At 56.2% G+C, this 23567-nt stretch overlaps 3 protein-coding genes across 6 annotated transcripts; all 3 read right to left on the bottom strand.

Moving 5' to 3' along the window:
• Window positions 1–1510: 1510 nt before the first annotated feature.
• Window positions 1511–12997, bottom strand: ETFB (electron transfer flavoprotein subunit beta). Of its 2 annotated transcripts, none has more exons than XM_026488290.3 (6): window positions 12841–12997; window positions 6877–7035; window positions 6603–6761; window positions 4487–4549; window positions 2323–2481; window positions 1511–1724 (listed from the first exon to the last, which is right to left on the bottom strand). In XM_026488290.3, exons 1-6 carry the CDS (start codon window positions 12895–12897, stop codon window positions 1554–1556), a joined length of 768 nt encoding a protein of 255 aa, XP_026344075.1. In that variant the 5' UTR covers window positions 12898–12997; the 3' UTR covers window positions 1511–1553. The 2 variants fall into 2 exon arrangements, with proteins under 2 accessions (XP_026344075.1, XP_044235987.1); XM_044380052.2 differs by having other exon boundaries at window positions 2282–2481; window positions 12841–12950.
• Window positions 12998–13035: 38 nt separating this feature from the next.
• CLDND2 (claudin domain containing 2) lies at window positions 13036–15038 on the bottom strand. 3 transcript variants are annotated; one of them, XM_026488270.3, is made up of 4 exons: window positions 14815–15038; window positions 14339–14476; window positions 14004–14123; window positions 13667–13779 (listed from the first exon to the last, which is right to left on the bottom strand). In XM_026488270.3, exons 1-4 carry the CDS (start codon window positions 14981–14983, stop codon window positions 13706–13708), a joined length of 501 nt encoding a protein of 166 aa, XP_026344055.1. In that variant the 5' UTR covers window positions 14984–15038; the 3' UTR covers window positions 13667–13705. The 3 variants fall into 3 exon arrangements, 2 of the variants coding, with proteins under 2 accessions (XP_026344055.1, XP_057170561.1); XR_008960174.1 differs by lacking the exons at window positions 13667–13779; window positions 14004–14123; window positions 14815–15038 and adding an exon at window positions 13036–13119 and having other exon boundaries at window positions 14339–14409; XM_057314578.1 differs by lacking the exon at window positions 14815–15038 and having other exon boundaries at window positions 13667–14123; window positions 14339–14534.
• Window positions 15039–16373: 1335 nt separating this feature from the next.
• On the bottom strand, window positions 16374–17843 carry NKG7 (natural killer cell granule protein 7). The gene is made up of 4 exons (XM_026488312.4): window positions 17569–17843; window positions 17345–17491; window positions 17128–17262; window positions 16374–17038 (listed from the first exon to the last, which is right to left on the bottom strand). Exons 1-4 carry the CDS (start codon window positions 17723–17725, stop codon window positions 16980–16982), a joined length of 498 nt encoding a protein of 165 aa, XP_026344097.1. The 5' UTR covers window positions 17726–17843; the 3' UTR covers window positions 16374–16979.
• Between the last annotated feature and the right edge of the window lie 5724 nt (window positions 17844–23567).

The raw sequence follows: 23567 nt of genomic DNA, 5'->3' as shown, positions 1-23567 counted from the left end.
TTTACAGGCCAGGGGATTATGGCTCAGAGAGGTCAAGGGACCTGCAGGAAGTTGCACAGCCCAGAGGGCAGAGCTGGGCTTTGGCTCAGGGCGGTCAGACTGCTCACTCCTGAAAGCTCCCACCACCCCGCGCTGGGCTCAGGGCCTCTGCTCAGCTCGCAGTCAGTCCTCTGAGCTTATCAGGGTGTTCTCACCATGCTGATGGTAACAGCAATGGTAATCATACAGAGTGAGCACCTTCCTTGTGTCAAGTGTGGTTCTTGGGGGGCTACAATAATGGGGTAGTTTTACAGCTTAAAGATGCCTGCAAATTTGACCCTCCTCCCTTAAGGAGTAGGGTCTATGTCCCCTCTCCTTGGATCTGGCTAGGCTGACTACCACACCAAGAGAGTAGAGTAGAAGTGACCTCATGCGAGGGTCCGCATCTCGGCCTGCAGACCGGCATATTCCACCTCCTGTGTGCTAGAACGCTCCCTGTTGGAACCCAGCAGCCAGGCTGTGACGAAGCTAGCTCCAGCAGCCCCCCGGAGAGGAATCGTGGCCCCTGGTCAACAGCCAGCTCAAGCCGACAACCCGGCCACCTTGCAGGCCACGTGACAAAGTCATCTTGGATGTCGATCCTCTGACCCCACTCGAGACCCCAACCGATGTCGCAGCCTGGAGAGGTGAGCTGTCCTGCCAAGCCCCGCCCAAATTTCAGATTTACGGGCAAAATGAATGATTGGTGGCTTAAGCCTCTGAGTTTTGGGGTGGTTCGTTATGCCACGCCAGACAACCAGCACGCGGGTATTATTACTAACTGCACCCAAGGGAGGAGGAAATCCAGGCTCAGAGAGTGGGGGGTGGCCTGGCCAGGGCCTCAGGATCCAGACCCCGAGCCCTTCACCACTACACTAAGCTCTTCCTACTTTGATCAGCCAGATAGGAAACCGAAGCTCAGACATGGGGTGTCACTCACTCAAGACCCCACAGCCAGTAACCGTGAGCGAGGCTGCAAAATCACCAAGTCTGACTCCAGCCCCGGCTCTTTAACCCCACCTGACGCTTTGATTGTGGTCTGTCTGTCTCCCCAGCCGGACCCTGAGCTTCCAGCTTCGTTCCCCCTTGTATCCCGAGCCTCGACAGGGGCCTGACACCTGCGAGTCCCCGGCAAACACTCTGAAGAGGAAAGCCCTTCTCCCCACCTCACGGACAGGTGTCTTCCAGACTCAGCCGAGATGCCCTCTCCCTGGGAAAGCTCTCTGGCTCCACGTGCGAGGTCAGATGCCCCAGGTGGGCTCCCAAGTGCGTGGTGTCACCTCTCCTTAGAGCATTCGGCACCCTGCAGACAGCTGCCCCTGCCCGTGTCCATTCCCCGCCCCCCCCCCCCCCCCGCTTCAGCACTGGATGTGACTCACCTGGGTCCCCGGCGTCACCCAGCACAGGGCCTGGCACACAGGAGATTTAAGTAAATGTTTGTTGAGTGAATCAAAGACCAGGTCTCCAGGGAATGAGTTAACAGAGACAGTCGTCGGGAGGGTCATAGTTTTATTGCTGAGTTTCAGGGAAGGGGCTCAAATCCGCCCAATCTCCCTCAGCTTGGCCACCAGGTCCTCTGTGGTCTCCACCTTGACGCCGGCCGTACGCTGGGGTGGGTCCTCCACGCTAACCACGGACAGCTTGGAGGTCAGGTCCACACCCAGGTCTCCGGGCTTGATCACCTCGATCTTCTTCTTCTTGGCTTTCTGCACACGGGCAGCCCCAGCTCACGGGGATGCCGGAGCCCCTGCCCCCCTCCAGCAGCCTCCCCCCCGCCCCCCCATCTGCTACATCTGCACAACGAGCCCCGTTGCCCGAACTTGTCTGGACCTACCCACTAGCCAGGACATGTGAGGCCTCTTATGGGGCCTGGTATAGATCACTTCTGTGGGCAGGGATGTCCTGGCAAGCCCTTCTACTGAGGGTCCTCTTTTAGCTGCCTTGGGAAGCCCTTCACTGGCTGAAATGGACTGGCAACGTCAACCTTCCGACAGTAATGACTCCACGGACTTTTGGCCACGCCGACCCACTGAACCCACCCTACTGGATGAGATGGCCCACTGTACCCTTCCTCGTGGCGGGGACGGCATGCTAAACTCTCCCTATTGGCTAAGATGACCCAATGACCCCATCCGGCTGGCCACGCTGAACAGTGAACTCTTCCTTTTAGCCGGGTGAGCCCTTCCTTTGGATAAGAAGTCCCTTGGATCCTTTCTCCCCTCCCCTGAGCACCAGGGAGGCACTGGGCCTGCCGTGCACTCACCCATTCCCGGGCCCTCGGGGACCCATCCGCTCAGCGCTCACCATGATGTTAGGCAACGTGGCGTAGCGGGGTTCGTTGAGCCGCAGGTCGGCGGTCACCACAGCAGGCAGCTTCAGCCGCAAGGTCTCCAGGCCCCCGTCAATCTCCCGCTCCACTTTCAACTTGTCCCCTTCCAGCGTCACCTGGGAGGCGAATGTGCCCTGGGGAGACGGGGGTGGGGGTGAGGTTCACTCAAGGCGGGCACAGAGCGGCAGAAGTGCGTGCACGAGTGAGGGAATGAATGAGAGAAGAGAAGAGAGAGCCCTGCCCCATAAGCTACAGACGTCAAGTGCAGACACAGCAGGAAGCCACAGGAAGGGATCTCAAAACTCTCGGGCCGGGTACCTGTACTTTCACTGGGAGCCAAGGCGCGGGTCCTAATGGCCTGAACCTTCTAGCTAGGTGCCTGTGATTAACCTACCTTAGTAACGATGAACGCGTCTGGAGTGGAAGGGCGCTGTTCTGAACAACTTAACACGCGCTAAGTCAGCAGGCACTCGCGGGAACGCTGTCAGGTCCCCGCTTTACAGATGAGCAAAACGGAAGCTGAGAAAGGCTGAGAAAATGTGCTCACTGTCGCCCACCACTGGTCAGCTCAAGAGCTGGCTGCATGCCCTGCTCCCCCGACCCACCATTTTGTCCCCTGGGGCTCCCTTCGAGGCCCCTCAAGGTGCTCACCTTGAGCCTGGAAACATCTGCCAGGACCCCATCTTCCTCGCTCAGTGGCCATGCTCTGGCCAAGCCCCCTCTGCCCCTCAGTCCGGACTCCACATTTGCTGACGGACCTCCACCTGCTTTGTCCCACCAACCTGTTCTCTCCGTTCACTTATTCACTGGACAAACCTTTCCAGTCTTAGCTGGAATGTTCCGTCGCCCCATGAGCCAGCCCTGGGGATACACCGTGAACACGACCAACAGGGCCCTGGCTTTCGTACACATCTACCCTGGCCAGGAAGACTGCCGGGAACCAAACACATATACGGCCGCCACAGGACTAGAGTGTCTTCTGAGCGTAGGAAACGTCGCTAGCGCAACTAAGGGATGGCATTTTTCATCTTAATTCATTAATTTAAATGTAAAGACCGAGGAGCACCTGGGTGGCTCAGTCTGTTAAGTGCCTGACTCCTGATTTCGGCTCAGGCCAGAGTCAAGGTCATGAGATCGAGCTCAGCGGGGAGTCCGCTTCGCTCCCTCTGCCCCTCCCCCTGTTCTCTCTCTCTCTAATAAATAAATAAATCTTTTTAATAAATAAATACACCGAAAGACCAATAAGCCAAATATATGAGCATCGCTGCGATGATGGCTTCATGGGCGTGTGTTCCCAAGCTTATCAAGGGGCACACTTCACACGTGTGCGTTTATCGTAGGGTCACTCGATCTCAATAAAACCGTTAGATAACAAGAAAAACAGGTACTCGATGCAGTCCCTGGAAAACGTTTAAGTCCATTTGGAACAACTTGCGGGGGGAGTGAACGTACTTTTCCAGCTGTGAGTTTTAGGAATCTAAGTTAAGTATTTCGGATGGAAATGCAGCATCTCGACTGCGATGTGCTGCAGATATAAAAGCCACACCGGATTTCGAAGACTTCATGCAAAAAGAAAAAAGAATGTAGAACAGCTCGGTATTTTTTATACTGATTACACGTTGAGATGATCCTAGTTTAGAAGTGTTCAGTTAAATTGCCATTAATTTTGCCTGTGTCTTTACTTTTTTAATCTGGCTATGAGAAATTGTAAATCACCTAAGTGGCTTGTGTTTCTACTGGACTGGCATAGGTGGGGAGTGGGGCATCCGGAATTTCACACAGGCTGGGCAAGGAAGGCCTCTCTAAAGAGGTAATGACTGAGCAGAGACCTGAAGGAGAGAGTGGGAAAGCCATAAGGCAATCTGAGGGAAGCGGGTCCTAGGCTGACGGAACAGCAAGTGCAAAGGCCCCGGGGCAGGGATGGATTTGGTGTGGGTGCCGAGTGACAGGGCTGAAGACAGAGCACCAAGGGCCCAGATGAGGCCTGGTGTCCTGGCCGTGTGCATCTCCTTCCCACAGGCTGGAATAGCCGAACTGTCTTACTAACCTTGCCTCCCTCCAAAAGGGCAGGGACAAGGGTGGCCCTGTTCTGAGCCCCCAGATCTGGCCCCCAGCAGGTGCTCCCCACTCCAGCCTTACTTGCGGCCAGTCTAGCAATCCAGCTGTCATCTGCCCCGTCTGGTTACAGTCATCATCGATGGCCTGGGTGGAGAGAGAGAGACTGTATGACAATGGGTCTTTCCACATACCATTCGGGCCTCTGTCTAGATGGCGGTTGGCCAGCATTTTCTAAATTGCATGTGGTCTCTGTCACAGCTACTGAGCTCTACCTCAGCAGGGCACCAGCAGCCACACACAAGGGGCCTCCATAAAGCAACAAGTGTGGCAGCGTAGCAATAAAACTTTATTTATACAATCAGTGGCGCTCATGGCCCGTAGTTTGCAGACGCCTGGTCTAAAATGATCTCATCCCCCAACTCGGGCCTAGAGATAGGCAGTCATTTGTCCAGGAGCCCATAAAGACACCCAGCATCTCGATGCCAAATCTTTGCCCCCGTATAAATATTCACGGAAGCCCCCTGTGCGTGAGCCAGGACCTGGGCTAGCCACACTGGGGAGCTGAATGAGCAGGGCCAATAAGGACGTTCTATCCCTTGACCCTAGTGATTGGTTCGGGGATGGATACTTGACTCAAGTTGGACCACTGAAGAGTCAGCTCTGAAAGCTTTGCTGGAGCCTTTGGGAAAGAGGCTCTTGCCACTGGGGAGGCTTGTGGGATATGAGCCTAGAGATGCAGAAAAGTAAAGACAAGACAGAGGAGCAGAGCCTAGAGCTGACATGTGACCCTGGATCAAGCCATACCTGAAGCTGCCCTGTATAAGCTAACAGGTTCCCTTTCTGACTTGAGCCAGTTTGTTTCTGACTACCGCCTACAATGAAGAGTGTCCTGACCAGTTTATCTTGTATCTTCTCAGCTGGAGGCCCTGACCCCAGGAACTGTCCCTGACAACCCAAACAGGCAGGACATGAGTCTGAGACTCACCAGTGAATGCAGAAGGCTTCCACAGGCCATGCTGCCAGTACCAGTGTCCTGGGGAGCTGGCATGAGACCTGGGTCCCCAGAGCACTGAGCCCTACCCAGACCATGTCTTTTTGGCCTGTTCTCTGGTTAGGCCCTCTGCCTCAGCCTACTGACTTGTACTGTTTCCCTTGCTGGTTGTCATCTCTCTTGTTTTCTACTGCCTGACTTGTGCAGGGCTGGGTAGGACACCCAACAACCTACAGAGACCCATCACCCTCCCCATCTCTGCAGGGGCTGATCCAGCCTGCAGGAATCCCTGTCTTTTCCAGCCAGGGCCTTGGCTCTCTCTCTGAGTCTCCTGTGCCATCTCTGTGCCCTATCTTATCTCTCAGTCTCTGACATTCTTTCTCAGCCTCTGTCCCTAAGCCCCTGCCCCTTGGTCTCTCCCATCCCACTGCTGTCCAACTGTGGCTCTTCTGATGACCCTCTGCCCCCACCCCGAGTGAGGCCGCAATGTCTGTCCTCAAATGGGAGGGGGTGGGCAGGCGACCCAGAGGAAGGGTGTCACCTGCCCAGTCTCCTGAGGAAATAGCTGAGCCAGACTCATGTCCGCCCCAGGTGGGGGTACAATGTGGTAGGCAGGGTTCTAGCTCACCACTACCCCCCAAACTCCTCCCAAAACTCCAAACTCCAATCTCTCCCCTTTTAGTCCATTCTTCATGGCCTCAGAGAGGTCTTTTTGCACCCAGAGCTGATCCCATCCCTCCCCTGCTCACAGGCCTCCCAAGGCTCCCCAGCACCTTCCAGAAGCCTCAGGTCTCTGTGGCAGCCCAGGCTTTCAGAAACACACAGCTGTCTTCCCCACAAACCACCTCCCCATGTCTTCCCGGGCTCTCTACAATTCCTGACTGCTCTTCCAGAAGATTCCCCTCTGTGTCTCCCAGCCAGACCCCAGCACCGTCTCGAACTCCGCCCTCCCCCTCACTCCCTACAGCTCAAGCCCTGTCCCTCCAGCCACACGTCTGTCTGCTCTGTCCGTCGGCCTCCTCTTCTTCCACACAGACCATCGCCACAGCCCCCAGGGCTCCAATCTTACCCCACGGGACCCCGGAGTCTTTCTGACGTCCACAGTCACCCTGCCCACCCTGCTCAAACTCTCCACTCAGCCTGGACCCCGTCATCGCGGCTCCTGCCCCTCTCCCCCCCCCCGTCCTCAGCAGGGGGCACATTCACCTGCTTGCCCAGCAGCAGCAGATCCACCTTCTCCTTCTCTGCCAGCTTGGCCAGCACGCGGGCCACCTGCAGGGGACCCAGGCGATCTGCCTCTGCCGCTGACACCTCCACGTGGATGCCTCGGTCCGCGCCCATGGCCAGAGCCGTGCGGATGGTCTCCTGCCGGAAGAAGGGGCTTGACTCGGCTTCCAGCCCCAGGGAGTCTGGTCCCAGGTTCTCCTCCCGTAGACCCAGGCCTCGGGGCCCTGGCACCTGCTCCCCGGGATCTGAGCACCTGGCACTGGGTGGGCCCGCAGCTGACAGCAATGACCTCTTTCACCAGCTTCTTCTCCTTGAGCCGCACGGCCTCCTCCACGGCGATCTCACAGAAGGGGTTCATGGAGTGCTTCACTCCATCCGTGACCACACCCGTCTTGTCAGGCTTTACCCGGATCTGCCGAGCCACAAAGGGAAGGGGCAGGGGCAGGGTCAGGGGAAACAGGCAAGAAGGCAAGGGCTGGACGGGGACAATGGGCACCCGGAAGGGGCAGGGCCTTGTCCAGGGTCCCACAGCTCTGGGGACACAGCAGATGAGAATTCACAGGTGGGCACAGGGTCATGCTCTCAGGGTCTTACTCAGACATCTGTGGAGCACCTGGGACATCGGACATGCTCGTCCGACTCTGTCCTCACTGCTCCTGGGGCCCAAGACAATGTTTCTCTAATTTTTGTTTGCCATAAACCCCAGTGTGAAATACACTTTATCATACTCCCGAGTCCATTACAAATACACGACACATACTCAGGGATCGATAGAAATGCCACTGCGATGCGAGGTTCGGTGAACAAGACTTCCCCTTACTTTGTACACCGTACCCTGACATCTTCTGCTCTTCCTTAAATGCCAGCCGTCTACGTGGATCTCATGACTGACACATGGTCATGTTCTAGCCTGCGAAACACTGGCATCGAAGGCCTAGCTACGGAACAGGCAAACCCCGCTCTTTCCTTTCCTCTCACGGTCCGTCTGTACTGAGCACCGACTGTGTGCTGGCCCCGAGCCGGATTCTGGGGCGCTGCCCGAGCAAGGGAGCAAGGCCCACTGGCCTGGGAGGTCCGGGTCGAGCGCAGGGGGTGTGGTATGAACAGCTAGCCGTCCCCCTATTAGCTTCCTGTGACTGCCATTCCCCAGTGCTGTTGACTCGGTGGCTTACGGTCACACAGCCCTCGAGGCCAGAAGGGCAACATCAGTTTCGCTGGGCTGCGAGCAAGGTGCTGGCAGGGCACGGCCCCTCGGGGGCCCTAGGGCAGAATCCATCCCTTGGCTCCTCCCGCTCCCGCTGCCTCTCTATTATGAAGACTCTGGAGATGGCATTTAGGGCCCACCTGGAAGACCCAGGATAACCTCCCCATCTCAGGAGCCTGAACTCAGGCACCACTGCAAAGACCCTGCTTCCAAATTGGCTACCATTCACCCACGGATGGGGGCCTGAATAGCCTAGCAGGGCCACTTCCCAGCCCACCATACCCCTCTTAATAGCCAACGGGGAGAATACTATTGGCCACTGGGCACGGAAGGAGCATCATTCAGGAGCCCTGTTCTAAGCAATTAACCTAACTCATTAATCTTGGTGACAGCCCAACGAGGGAGGAGCCGTCATTGTCCCTGTGGGCAGATGAGGAAACCGAGGCACCCAAGCAAAGTAGCGGGCCAGTCGGTGGTTTCTAGGACCCAAGCACTCAAATCCCCTGCTATGCCACCTGACAATCCATGAAGAAGTCTGGGGAACTCTGAGAGAGGAGGATGGGGGCCTGTGACCTAGTCTGATGTTGGAGGCTGTCGCGGAAGGCTTCCCTGAGGCAGTGGCAGTAGAGCTGACACCTGAAAGATGAATTGGAGTTGAGCAGGTCACGTGTGAGAGTAAGTGTTCGGTGGGGTGAGAACATGTGCAAAGGCCCTGAGGTTTAAGGGGAGCACAGTCTGCCATCAGGCCAGAGGATGAACTACTGTGATGGGCACCATAGCGGGTCCTCAAGACCTCCTCATCCTAATCCCTGACACCTATGAATGTCACTTCCATGGCAAAAAAGGACTTTGCAAATGTAATTAATTTAATGATTTTGAGGGGGGGGGTTGTCCTGGGTTCTCTGGTTGGGGGCCCCATGTAATCACAAGGGTTGCTATACGTGGGAGGGGTAGTGTCAGGGTCAGAGAGCCCGTGAAGGTACTGTGCTGCAGGCTTTGAAGCTGGAAGAAGGTGAGGCGAGGCACGCAGGTGCCTCTGGAAGCTGGAAATGACAAGGACACGGATTCTCCCTGCGCCTCCAGAGGGAACTCAGGGCTGAAGACACCTTGACCTTAGCTCAGTAGACGCATTCAGACGTCTGGGAAGAGAACCAGTCTGCGTTTTCTGGAGCTGCTGAATCTGCTTGAGCTGCACCAGGGAACTAGCTAACCGTGCAGGGCCCAGCAGGTTCCAGAAGGGGAGCTGGGTCTGCATCCCAAGAGCAAGGACGATACAGAGGTAAGTGGATGCAACTTAGGTTTTCGCAAGGTCGTTCTGGATTCTTGGTGGGGAAGACTGGGAGCGCAGCAAGAGCGGAAAGTGGGGAGATAGCTGGGTGGCTGTTAGTCCACGAAATGAGGAATGACAGTGGCTGGGACGGAGAGTGACCGGGACAGCCAAGGCCAGACGGGGAGATGGTGGCCAGGGAGGGATGCCAGCGACAGATGACTAAGGGGGTGGTCAGCGCTCTGAGACCCTTCTAGAGCAGACCTCATCTCGGGCAGGCAAAGAGGACCAACATCCTCACAGAGCTGACATGGGTCGTGACCTAAGGGACGAGGAGGTGCCAGCCCTGCCGAGGACAGGAGGGGTGAAGGGAAGGGGAAAAGGCCGGGCGCTTCCAGAACCGAGGGAAGGCGTGGCTGGTTGGGGTTAGGCCGAGAGCTGGAAACAGGTTTTCTGGGGCCTGAAGTCTCCAGCCTCTGGCGGAGCCTCTTTAGGAAAACACACACCAAATCACGAATGTAAAATTGGTTCAGTCTCTCCCTGGGCCTTGAAAGAAACGCTGAAGGTTACGGCCTCATCGGCTCATGGAAAATGTATCCCTGGCCACAACTGAGTATTCCTGGGTTGCCAAATGCTTATGAATTAACACCCCAGACACATAATCGCACACATACATGCAGACACACACCGAGCAGAGCATTTGTTGTGCTCTGACCGGAGAGTAAAAAAATTTCCATTACCAGTTTTACCAATAATAACCACACTCCCTGAGTGCCAGCCAAGGCCAACACTTCCCGTGAGCCAGGCACTATCCTAACAGCCCATTTAATCTGCACTGTCACCCAATACAGGAGGTACTACTGTTATCCCCATTGTAGAGAGGAGAAAAATAAGGCTCAGAGTGGTTAAGCAACTCCCCCAAGGTCACACAGCAGGAAGCCGACCCAGGCAGCTGGCCTGAAGTGGGTCCTGAACCGTAGAACATAACCGATATTTAAGACAGTGGTGACTACATCAGACAGACTCTCCTCCCGACCTTGGAGCTTGAATTCTGGAAGCAGAGACAAACACTAAAGTGAGCGATCAGAAAATTACACTGTGGATTACAAAGTGGTAAGAGTATGGGAGAAATTACAGCAAGAGAGGGCACAGAGATGATGGGGGCTGCAATTTTAAGTCAGTGTCCAGGGAAGGCCCCACAGAGAAGGTGACATCTGAGCAAAGGCTGGAAGGAGGTGAAAAAGCCATGCTGGGAACAGAGTGGGTGAGACCCGGCACGCACCCCGAGGAGCTGCTGTTCTGGGTGTGGGGGTGACACCTGGGTGAGCAGAGGATCCCAAAGCAGTGTGGGAGCAGAGCTGAGAGAGGCAAGCCCAGGGAGTTGCAGGAGTGTCCGAAGACACATCAAGAGGCCTGAGAGGGTGGGGGTAGGGGGAGCTCCCTGGAGGAGGTGATACCAGAGAATCACTAAACTTCTGATACGGTTGACAGGTCAAGTTAGGAATGACAAGGGAGGAACAAAGAGCAGATGTAGAGAGGGAAGGGTGCCCAGGCAGAAGGTTCAGTGAGGGGGGCAAAGGTCCAAGGCAAGAAAGGGCCTAGTCTGTCAGGAAAGATAAGGTGGGAGCTGTGGAAGCACAAACAGTGAGGAAGGGACAGGGCACCGTGGATGGCAGAGCAGGGACCACAGCAAGACCACGAAGGGTCTCGAACGCCAGGATGAGGGGCTCAGACTTTGTCCTGAGGGTGCTGGGGAGCCTCAGGGCAACTTGGGGTGCAGGAAGAGCCCTGAGGCTGGGAGAGGATGGACTGAAGGAAATACTGAGAACCAGGGAGGAGACTGCGTGTGGGGCCAGGTGGGAGGAGGGGAAGTCTGAAATGCTAGGCCCATGAGGATGGAGAAGGGGACCAGCTGACAAGTAACAGGCGGCGGTGGTGGTGAGGGAAGGAGGGCAACGGTACTGGGGCTCTGGCCCGGTGCCCAGGGAGTTGGCAATGTCTGAACCATTTATTTCTTCAGAAAGGGCACCTATACACATAGCCAGCAGACAGGATGCAGTAGAGAGAGCCCCGGGGCAGTATGGGAGGGACAGGCAGCACACACCCCTAGGACAGGACAGCAGCTGATACCCTCTCTTTGATCTCTCATTCAGCACACACATCCATATGCCAGGCCCTGTACTGGGTGAGGATGGGACCCAAAGCCCATCAAACTGGGGCCTGCCGGGGGGCAGAGAGAGATACGACCCAGGCATCTCAGGCCATGGACACCAGGGCTGGGGCACAGGGAGGCCCAGGGGGCGACAGAGCCCAAAGCAACAGCTAGAAGCGGGAGGAAACCAGGAGAGAAGGTCCCAGGACCCCAAGAGCAGCTGAAGACAACACGCCTGCCCTTTCCTGTCAGGGCTTCGCTGCAGCTGTAGAGTGAAAATGGGAGGAGGGGTGCCTGGTTCAGCTTAAAGGGTTGCCTCTGGCTCAGGTCAAGACCTCAGGATCCTGAGATCGGGCTCCCTGCTCAGTCGGGAGTCTGCTTCTCCCTCTCCCTCTCCCTCTCCCCCTCCCCCGCTTGTGCGCTTGCTCTCTCTCTCTTAAATAAGCAATAAAATCTTAAAAAAAAAAAAAAGTGAGGAGCAGAGACTGGGGGCAGAACTTAGATCCTGCCTGTGGCTGCCTGGATCTGGGTCATCCAGCAGGGAACAGGACCTCGGCGGGCCGCACTTTCCTCACCCGCCCAAGGGGATGGATTCATCCTACCAAGAGGATACTGAAAGCACTGAATGAGTCAGTCTCTGTCAAGGACTCGGAGGGCTGCCACTTGCACAATAAGCACTCACTAAACCTGAGCAGTTATGATCACTGAGGTTTCCATGCCAAGTCCGGCTCCCTTCTTCCCACCTCACTCCCCAAGCCGGCAGGGACCCTGGTTTCATGCACGCCCGAGGCCTCTGGCATGCCAGGCCCCTTGCTGGGCAATCCTGGAACCACAGAGGTGGAATCCCAGTTTGATGGTGGGGACAGACACGGAGGGGCAGTCACCACCTTCAGTCTGCTTTAAGCCAAGTATTTCGAGAAACTGGCCGGAGGGGCTGTGTCTGATTCACCTCTGTCCCCACCAGCTTCTCTCTGGGGACAAGCCAGGACCTCAAAGATGTTGCCCCCCAGCCTTCTCATGGGGAATGGGAGCCAGGACACCAGCTCAGTCACAGGATTTCATCTCTAGCAAGGCCTTCTCCCTCCCTTCCTGGCTAGAGCAGGGTGAAAGCTTCTGGGTTCCCAAGTTAACAGTCACCTGAGTGTGCAATGCAGCCTAACAGGTCAAAGTGTGGCTTGTGTGCAAAGCACCAGTTGCGCTGAGGCGTCTGACGGACCTGGACAGGAATCTCGGCTCCACCCCATCCTAGCTGAGTGACCTCTCTACGCCTCAGTTTCTCCAAATATTACATAGGGGCCGTGGCACCTCCAGCAGGTAAGAAATAGAGAAAGTAACTCGTACTGCACACAATTATTAAGACAGTGAGTCCAAAAACTTGAGAAAAGGGAACGGGGTCATGACCCCGGAGGGGCCGGGTTTGAATAAGGAGGATCTGAAGTCTGAACCTCACAGTCCTTGATCTTTGCCCTCACGTGTGACTTTGACGTTTGGGGGGAAGAGCGGCAGAGATCAGACGTACGAGAAGACCCCCTATACAGTGACCCCGGAAGCACACGGCCGCGGGGTTCGGGGAGGTGGGGGGGGGCCCGGTCACCTTCACAGCGAAGTCGATGACCCTCTTTACGGCCACGAGCGCGCGCAGCTCCGCCATCTTCCTGCCGCTGCCCCGCTCAGTTGTCTCACTCCGCCTTTGGATCCAGACGTCCCGCCCACCCCCCTTCTGCGCCTGCGCCCCGCGCGGCCACCCAGTCAACTGCTGCGGTGCCCGCCTCCGCCCTGACAAAGGACCAATCGGGGCCCGGAGGGGAGGTGAGGGTGTGTGTCAAGAGGATTCGGACCAATGGAGAACGGATTCCGGAGAAAGAGGCGGGACCTGAGGGGAAGGGAAAAGAACTTAGTGAAGGGGGCGTGGTCGGGAACTAGGAGAAAGGTCGTGCGCGTAGGGAGGTGTTCCCGGAGTGGGGCTCCTCCCGGGCCTCCCAAACTTTCTCCAACGCCCTCGGATTTATCCCTCCCCCAGTTCCCCAGTTTTTCCTCGCCTCCGCAAGTCGCCATGCCTGTACCCCTGCGTCCTCTTGTGTGTCTCCCCATTTTCTTCTTGCCACGTTCCTCGTCCCACGATCATGCCTCTGACGTTCCCCCCATATCCGTTTTCCCGCGTCCATGTCCCTACATCCCTTCCAAGCGCCCATGTGCTCTCCTGACCCCACCACCCCTGTGTCCCGTTCCCCCTCCAAGCGCCTTGACCACTCCATGCTCGTGTCCCCATGTTCCGCGTTCCCTGTAGGTTCGTGTGCTTATGTCCTCCCTGAACCCCCAGGTACCCCCGTGTCCCAGTCCCCCGTCCTTTCCATATCCATGTTCCCGCGTGCGTTCGTGTCCGCCGTGTTCCCCCAGAAAGGCACGCGGAGCCGCGGCGGTGAAAGCCGTTCCTTTATTCCGCCCCAGACAGGCTGCGGTCACAAGCACACGGGAAATCCACTGATGGCATCCGTGCTCTGCACGATCATGTCCGCCAGCAGAAAGCAGAAGCCTGGCGGGAGGGGAGCGGAGGGCGGGTGGGGGACGGTGGGTCCTGGGGCAGATGGCTGGGAGCGCCCCGCGGACTGGGGTTTGGAGCCCCAAGGGCACCCCTGCCGGGTCTGCGGGAGTCGGGAGCGGAGTGTGTTGAGGAGTCCCCGGGAGGGCGGCTGGGAGTCTGAGGGGAGGGGTTCCTCTGGGCAGTCTCCTCCACCCTCCTCCCGCTGTCCAGGTTACCCGCGAGAATAGAGAAGGGTAAAGCCAGCCACCCCGAAAAATAGGACCACGAGAAGAAGACGTCGTTTTTCCACGCGTTCTTCACGGTGTAGCCTGTCAAGGCGATCAGCAGCAGCAGGCCTGGGCCCCGCGCACCCGGTGAGCTTGGCCGGGGGGCCGCACCCAGGCCGCGCCCATCGCTCGAGCCACGCCCCTTCTCCCAGCCACGCCCCCTCCTCTGGGTGTCCGGCCCCTCCCCCCACTCCCATCCCCGCGCCTGAAAGCGCGACCCCTGAGCCCCTGCCCCCTGCAACCCCCAGGCCCACCCTGTGACTGAGGGACCGCTGCCGTCTCACCGTAGAGGAAGAAGATGCCGCTCGTCGTCTGGCCCCGCGAGTCGCCCTCTTGGCACAGAATGCGCAGCCCCATCACCAAACCCACGATGCCGGAGCCCACCGCCAGCACCATGCACGCCCCCGTCACCGCCAGCATGGCTGCGGAGAGCGGCCGCCTCAGCCCCGCGCTGGCGCCGCCCCTGGCCACCACCCCGACCCGCCGGTACGGGGCTAGGAGCAGAGCTGACGGTTTGGATGGGGACTTAGAGGTTACTCCATGAGGGGCAGTTAATGTCGCAACAGGGAAGTAGGTCCCGAAGTGGGGGTTCGTGGTAGTCTCTGTGGCGGAGGAGCAGGTGGACCTGAGACTGGAGTGGAAGGGGTGAGTGTGGGGGCGCCGCAGGATGTGCCCAGCTGCTGTGCCAGCTGCGGTCTGCGCGGGGGCGGGGGGGGGGGTGTCTGTCCAGTGGGGAACATCTGGGCGGGCCGGGCCTCACTCTGGCAGGGGATGTTGGAGCAGGTGCCGCCATGACACTCCTGCCACAGGCCACTGTGGCCCCCAGGGTAGCGGATCCAGTAGTTGGTGGCAGTGGAGAGAATCGTGAGGATTTTGGCCAAGAAGCCCAGTAAGGTGCCCCCGCTCTGAAGGCTCCGCTTCACCCCCATGCCAGGGAGGCTGCTGCCGAGGGCCACACATGCAAGATTGGCCAACCCCCCTCCCGTCCCCAGACCCCTCTCCCGGGTCCTTCCAGTCCTTGAAACCCCCTCCCACATGTCCCTCCATGTCTAACTGCACCCCAGCACCTCTGTCTGGGGACCCCTCCTTCAGGCCGTCCCCAAACCCAAGACCTTCATGGCCTACTGCTCCTACTGGGGGCCTTGAGACCTTACCCCCAAAGAATCACTGCTTAGAAACCTCCCTGTCTTTCAAAGATCTCCGTGCCCCAGTGGAATGTCCCTTTAGCCTGTCCAGTGCCCTCCCCACCCCCATGCCCCCACCCATCTACGTGACTCACACCCAGCTACCAGGGCTTCTTAGACACAGAGTCCAGAGGAGTGGGGGAAGGGAGACTGGGTCTCTGTGAGGCAGGAGGAGTTCCAGAATCTCCTCTCCCATCAGCCATTTAAAGAGATAACCACCCACCCACCCATGACACACATACACACGTAAGCAACTCTTCCAGCACAGACAGCGCAGAGTCAGACGGCAGGTCTGGGGGGAGCCAAAAGGCCATGACATAGTAGGCCATATCCTTGTGGAAACTCTTCTCTTCATCCCATAAGCACTCCAGGCCCCCAGCTCTCTGACTGCACCCCTTTCGGTCCCCATGCAAGCTCTTGCCCCTCTTCCTCCTCCTCCCTCCACTTAGAACCCATTTTCCTGGAGTCTCCATCCTGTGTCTTCTTACCAGAGGAGCTTGTCACTGGGTCTCTCTCCCAGACCCCTGACAACCATATCCCGACTGAACTCAGCAACTTCCACCCAACCAGGGAGGACTCTGCCATCCCACCCAGTTGGTTGTGCCAGACCCCTGGGCACTATCATCCTTGCCCCCTCCTGCCCATCACTCCATAAAGCCCTTGGATCCCTGAGTCCGGTTCCTTCTGCCCCCCTGAATCTTTCTGGCTCCTTCCCTCTTTTCCATCTCATGCCCTGGTCCCAGTCACAACCATGGCGTTGCCAAGCTCCTCTCTCCCTTCTGCCTGCCCCAGAGGGGTCTGTCTGGCACCTGGAACTGACGTTGACCCTCTCCAGCTCACAACCTTGTAGCTCCCTGTTTCCCTCAGAAGAGAGTCACTGTGGCCTCAGGGGCCCTGGCTCCCACCTGCCTGTCCGTCCTCATACTCCACCACCCCTGCATTCTACATTCCATCACAAAGCACTGTTCTCCATCCCCTGAAAACTCCCAGCCTTTCCACACCTCCACCTTTGGGTCCCTCCACCTGGATGACCTTTCCTTGGCCCTTGAGAAGCCCCTAAACACCCTCCCCCAAAAAAGCTCCCCTCCACCCTGGCCTGACACAGTCAGTCTTTCTCCCCACCATCCTGGGCTCTGGCTGCTGTCTCACTTCCCTCCCTGGACTTACAGCCCCCAGTGGGCAGGGTGCCGGGTCAGACTCCCATCAGCATCCTCAGTGAGATGGAGCAGAAAGGAGGAGCTCAGGAAAAGCCCCCGGAAGGAGTAAATGAATTAATGAAGTGAGCGAGGAGGACCAGAGTGAAGAAAGGGTGACAACATCAGAGAGGGAGTGAGAAGGCAAGAGCATGAAGTGGGAAAGACAAAGGAGAAAAGAGAAAGGACAGGGTCTCAAGGTAGAACCAGGGAGAAAGACAAGGGCTGGAGAATGTTGCCGACATGGGGCCAAGCCTGAGTCCGCACCGGCCCCGGCTCCATGCGTGGGAGCCACCTGACAGCAGCTGGGGGCTCCGACTCCTTTCTGGGCACCGAGCGTCGCCCACCAGGGAGGTGGCTTGCCGTCAGCTTGTGTCGTGGCTGAATTAATCTCAGAATAACCAGATCCCAGCAAATTTTTGTTGAATGGATGAAGAAACAAGTGGAGGGGTAGTGGGAAGGCTGGTGTGAGGGCTAGAGGGAGGGTTGCAGGCGCCCGTGGCTCCTGATGAGGTCTTCCGCGAATAATGCTTCATCCTGCCTCTGGCTCACAAGGTGTCATAGCCGGGCTGGGGGCCACGACAGTGAGCACCCAGGCTCAGGCCACCTGCGGTGGCAGAGAGAGGTTAGCATTAGCCCCCACCCTGCTCTCTCAGAGCCCCAGCCGGCCTATCCAGGTCCCAGAGGAGCAGTTACCTGTACAGAACAAGAGGACAGCTGAAACCCAGCCCAGGTAGAAGGACCAGGAGAAGAAGGTCTGGACCTGGGGGTGTTGAGGCTGGTTCCACCGCTCGCTGGTGTAGACCACCATGGCCACCGTGGCAAAAATGGCTGGGGATGAAGACGAGAGAGGGCTCAGCCCCTCTGCAGGAACTCACCGATCCCCATAGCCCAAGGGCAGCCCAGAGTCTACCTGCAGCAAAAGCCATGATAGAAGAGGCCAGGGGCCAGGAGCCTCGAACGGACAGTGAGGGGATGCAGGACATGATCAGGAAGGTCACAGACACCAGGCCCCACACGGCGGCCAGAATGAGGAGGCTCTGCGTCGCGTGGATGTAGTCTGCTCAGAGGTAAGACTTCAGTGCCCACCCCTCCAGCAACCCACTGCCCCCAACCGGAGAGACCACTATACCTTACCTGCTATATTGTTCCTAAACGCCTTTGGCCAGAGCCCCGAGTGTAATGAAAAGCCGGGTCCCCTGGCCTCAAACCAGTAATCCGTGCTCAGAGCAATCAGGGTACACACCAGGCCCAGGGAGCCAGTGAGTAGAGCCGAGGACCGACAGAGCTCCATGGAGGTAAGTACTGGGTGTCTGGGTCCTGGGGACGAAGAGGCTGGTGAGCTGGACTCTTGGGTCCTCTGAGCTCAAGAAAGAGAAGGCTTTAAGACTTTAAAACCAGGCCGGTTTGGTTTCATGCAGTTCCGGGTAGATGAGTATTGCCCTACACCCTCCCTTCCTGGTTGCCCCGACAACATCCTCCCCCCACAGAGGTCCGGTTCCCCTCACAGTGTGTGGTGGGGAGGGTGTCACATCATCAGTGGTTTGGGTGGTGGCTCAGAACTTGCCTCTGTTTTAGGTTCTATACCTCCCACCCTTGGAACCCTCAACATCAGAGGAGACTTCCTGGAAGAGGTGTGAGAGAGAGGCTTGGGGGCCCCAAGGTGGGAGGTGACAGATGAGACCAGGGTGTGAGTTAAACGGGGGGATGTGGCCAAAGGGGACAGTTGGGGGTTGTGTCATGCTTTCCTGTGGGTTCCGCAACCTTCCATTCTGGAAGAGGGAGGCCCCAACTCTCTGTGGAAGGAGGGGGCTGGAGGCCGGGATGGTTGCGGCTGAAGGAGAAGAGGGCTGGAGGCCTGGATTTGGGTCCTGAGGAGAAGGCGGGCAGGCGGGGGCTCAGACTCCTGGATCCCTGCATGGAGCTTATCCCCCAGGCAAGCAAACAGTGGAGAATCACAATTCGGAAAGTTTGTGGAGAGCAAGACATGTCCACATCCTCCTCTGATAAGAGTTCACAGACAGCTCCGCCTTGAGCAGGGCTTCCAGTGTGGTGGGCTCCATCACCAGGATCTGGGTGCCTGAGGGGCAGAGGCAGGCACACAGGACCGTCCCACCCTCCCACCACTAGCCTCCTTCTCCCATACCAGCATCCGGTCCTAAGCAGTGCCTCACCTCACTCATGAACAGGTATAAAGGGAAGGTGCCGCAGCCCAGGGAGGAGGCATAGGCACCCTTGACCTCTATGAATCGAGGAGTGGCCTGGAGGAGGACCTCTGTCATGAAGATGACCTGAGCCAGCAGTCTCACAGCAGCTGGTGAAGGGGAGACCCAGAGTGACTCAAGAGGCTGGGTCATCTTCCATTATTGGAGGCCCCAGTTTGCAGGCCCCCATCTCTCACCCAGACCCTCACCCCTGAGGTCACTGACCATTCCTGAGAACACGCTCATGAGGACAGGCTCCCAGGGCCAGATTCAGGTCATAAGCAGCAGGGGCACCGACACAAATATGGCGGTGCGAGTACTCTGGTGAAGAGCAGCAGACAGGCTTCGGGAGGCTGGCCATGGGTGTGTGGTGAAGGGAGTGTGAGCGCACAGAGCCCATCTGCAATCTCTACCCCAACCTTAACTCCAGCCCTAGCCTCCAACCCAACCCCATGCTCATCCATAACCTCCTCTCCAACCCAACCCAACCCAACCCTCTCCATACCCCGGCTCTACCCACACACTCAACCCCATCCTGATTCCTAAACCAAACCCTGTTTTCATGACCAAGACCAGCTCTAAACCCAGTCCCATCCCCAACCCCAAACACAACCCACTCCTTAACCCCAGCTCCAACCTCTAATTTAACCCCATCCTCCAAACTAACCTAACCTCCACCCTCTTATTCACAAACTCAGCCCCAACCCCATGTCCAAATCCAAGTTCAGCCCAGATAACACTTCCAGCCCCACCCCCACTTCCTCATGCACTGCCCTACCCCCCATAATTCCTACCTCGACCCTACTCATTATCATCTCAATCCCACCCCCAGGCCCAAGCCTGTAACCCTGTTTCATAACCCCTCCTTTTTTTTTTTTTTTTTTTTTGAGTTTATTTATTTAAGTAATCTCTACCCCCAACGTGGGGCTTGAGCTCAAGGCCAGCCAGGAGCCCCTCCTCTTTCGTGTGCTTAAGTCCCACCCTCACTAGCATGGCCCAGGTTCTTGGTGCCCACTGGCTCGTGCACCTCAAGCCAGTAGAGGCAGACTAAGGCCACCAGGTGAGCCTGAAGCAGCCAAACATGACATTGAAGATGCAGTTGTCCTGCAGAAACTCCACCTTTTTTCTTGACAAGATGTGTGTGTTCTGAAGCTCTTCCCAAGACCTCAAGTCCCCGGCTCCCTCATGCTGTCCCAGTTGTTGGTCTCGTTGGGTCTCTACCCGTCCTGTCCCAGCACCACCAGCGTTTCTCAATCACCCCGGGTCTCTTCCAACTTTTTCCAGCCTCTCCCAGGCTCAGGGAATTCCTTCTGAGGCCCCACCCCGAAGAAGCTCTGCCCAGTCCTCAGGCCCACCTGGACCCCCTAGACACCTGGTCTTTATTCTGTCGGTTCTGTCTTCAGAGCTGAGGTCCCCCAGTCCCAAGGCTCCCCCTTCAGTCCAAGACAGTATTCCCACACGCCTAGCGCAATTATTATCTCCCGGGACCTTGTTTACTTGGCTTGACCCAAAGTGTCTCTCCTTCCACCAATTCCCACACATCCTCAGACCTCAAGAACTCCAAGGAAGAAGCAAGGTGTGATTAATTTGGGGGCCCCCAGGGCCCAGCATGGAGCCTGGCCCATAGGAGGCCTCTGGAAATATTTAATTCATTTTTTTGTTTGTTTGAGAGAGAGAGAAAGAGCATGAAAGCTGGGGGAGGGGCAGAAGGGCAGGGAGAGAGAGAATCCCAAGCAGGCTCCACGCTCAGCGCAGAGCCCCATGCTCGACCCTGAGATCATGACCTGAGCTGATATCAAGAGTCAGTCACCCAACCAACTGAGCCACCCAGGTGCCCCCGGAAATATTTAATTCAACCAGCACTTCTTATAGTAGAATGTAGCCTCATGTATCCGCTCTGACATAAAAAAATAAAGAACATTAGATGGAAACTATCAGCAAAGAATAGTGAGCTGAGCGGCGCCTGGCTGGCTCAGTTGGTGGATATGTGGCTCTTGATCTCAGGATCGTGAGTGCAAACCCCACGTTCGGTGGAGAGATTATTTAAAAATAAAATCTTTAAAAGCAAAACAAACAAGTGGGGGAGGAGTGCGTTGTGATTTCAGATAAGGTAGTCAGCGGCAGTGAAAAGGTAACTTTGGGGCAAAAACCTGACCGACATTTGGAAAGAGCCGTCCAGGAGGAGGTGACACACACTGGTGCCAGCATGGTGGCTGGCAAGGCGCAGCGCAGAGGAAGTGAGAAGCCAAGCATTGACCTTGACAAAGGATTGGAGTGGCCTGTCCCCTGGGAAGGAGCTTCTAAATCCTTGGCGTGTCCTGCCTGATAAGACTGTCTTTGATTACCTGGGGTCCTTGAGCCACACTAGATAGTGTGTCCTGTCTGTGTGGTTTATGGCCGGGGGGGGGGGGGGGTCCTGGGCCATGCCATAGCAGGATGACCCCTGGAGGGGCTGAAGATTGAGTAGCTGAGGTCAGCCATGTGATTTCTCCATGCCTACAAAACTACCTCGGACCTTGGACAGTGAAACCCCTGGATGCCAAGGCTGGGGTTAGCTTCCCCGGTGGGGAATACTCTGTGCAGACCGTCACACATTGTTGGTGGAGGCAGTAAGCGCTGTCTGTGTGACTCCCCTGGGAGAGGACAACTAGAAGCTCACACCTGGTCTGGATGCTGCCTGCGAGCCTCTTCCCTTGGCTGATTTTCATCTGTATCCTTTGGCTACGATCCTCTGTAACCATGAGCATAACAGCTTTCCAGTGGCTCCTTCTAACAAATCATTGAAACTGAAAGTGGTCTTGGGGACCCCTGAACTTCAGTGAGGGAGGAAGGATTGAGTCAAAGAGTTAGCGGGGTCTGGAACACATGGCACTTTGTATGACCTTGGTAGACTAGCATTTCATTGGCGCTGGGAGCCACTGGGGGGTTTAGAGCTGAGAGGTGATGTGATTTGAATCATGCTTTAACGAAAATCCCTCTCGATGCTGTGTAGTGTATGGACTGTGGGGGCAGGAAGAGGGAAGGGGCACTGGCAGAGCCAGTTAGGAGGCTGAGGCCATAGGCCAGGTGAGACAAGATCAGGGTGGTAACTGGAGAGCAAGGAATCAAATTCTGGACACATTTTTCAGTAGAGCCAACGCCACTTGCTGATGAATGAGATGTGGGACACAATAAAACAGGTGAGGAGGATTCCATCACTCTTGGCTGGAGCAGCTGGATGACAATGGGGCAAGATGGGGAGATATGGGAGGAGTTGGTATGGGACGTGGGAGAGACCAGGACACGTGAGATTTGAGATGCCTCTTCTTTTCAAGTGGATATTGGCAATGAGTCGAGGTACCACATCATTATTATTGCTAGAATAAACTCCTATAAATATGATTCCTGGAATAAGCCTCAGTAAATACGTCTACTTAAATAGGCCTCAATAAATTACGATTAGAGAAGGCCTCAATTGCCATTATTAGTAGAGGAAGCCTCTATAAATATGGTACTATTGTTATTTGTGGAGTCCCCAATAAATATTTCTAGGGAGTAAGCCTCTATTAATATGACAGTTTTAACATAGGCTGTAATTAATTTTCTTATTATTAGAATGGGCCTGGCTAAATAGTCTTATTATTTTATGATAGATATCAGTAAATCTCATGGCAACTGGGCACAGCTTCTTGAATGAAGTAATGAATGGGTGAATGAGAAGGTCAAGGTCATGAACGGTGTGTGGAGAGTCAGGAGGGGCTGCCGATCAGAGATCCGGTGCTTCTAATTGGAGGGGCCCATCCAGGGAGGGGAGGCACGGTTAGGAATGCTGACTGGAGACAGAGTGAGTGGAGAGCGAGGTGGTTTTCTCACAGATCTTTTTGTGTATCGTATTATCCCATTGATATTATGATTCATGAGAAATGTATATTTGGTCTTTGTGCTGTTCCCGGCACAAAGCTGCTAAAAGCCTTGGAATTTCATAGGTGATGAGGGCCTTGAAGGTGTATTTGCTTCCTTAATGAGGCAACTGGGGTGCAGGGAGGGGGAAGCACTCCAAGGTAAGGGCAGGTTGCCTGGGGAACCAACCAGGTGACGAGAGGGTTGGAACTTTCAGTCCCAGCCCCTAACCTGGGGAGGGAGGGACTGAAGACTGAGTAATCACCAGTGGCCAATGATGCACTCAAAGATGCCTATATAATGAAACCACCCTGAAAACCCACAAAGACTGAGTTCAGAGAGCTTCCAGGTTGGTGAATGCATGCGTAATGGGGAGAGTGGCCCCCTGAAGAGGGCACAGAAGCCCCTTGCCCTTTTCCCACACTTTGCCCTGTGCGTCCCTTCCATCTGGCTGTTCCTGAGTTGGAGCCTTTTATAGTAAACTGATGATCTAGGAAGTAGAATCTTTCTCTGAGTTCTGTGAGCCGCTCTAGCAAATTAATCAAACCCAAAGGGTGAGTCATGGAAACCCCCAATCTACTGCTGGTCGACCAGAAGCCCAGGTGACAAGTTGCACTTGCGGTGGCATCTGATGGGGGTGGGGGGCAGTCTTTAGGACGGAGTCCTTCCCTTGTGAGCTCTGACACTACCCCCGCATAGGTAGTGTCAGAAATGAGTTGCCTGGTGATGTGGGATTAAGAAAAAAACACCCAGAACTGGACCTACACATCTGTTTCCTAGATGTCGTAGTTAACCCCTGGGTGGGGACTGTGTGATTCACGTCTGTCCCCATCCCTACAGAGACTGAGCGGGTTGGCCTGTAGTAGTCCAACTACCCACACCCCATCCACCACTCACACCTGTTTCTCGTCACCCCAACTCCTTAAGGACCACACCTTAGTAGTTTCACATCAGTTTTATTAGCCTCTCAAAAAGTCGCTCTAATGGAGATCCCATTTCTCTAACACCACCCCCCCCCCCGCACGTGGGCTGGGCCTTGGGTCTTCTCAACTG

Source organism: Ursus arctos, unplaced genomic scaffold, assembly GCF_023065955.2.
Source record: "Ursus arctos isolate Adak ecotype North America unplaced genomic scaffold, UrsArc2.0 scaffold_19, whole genome shotgun sequence".
Taxonomy (NCBI): Eukaryota; Metazoa; Chordata; class Mammalia; order Carnivora; family Ursidae; genus Ursus; species Ursus arctos.
Note: the sequence above shows the minus strand (reverse complement) of the source record. Positions and strands in the feature narration are given on the sequence as shown.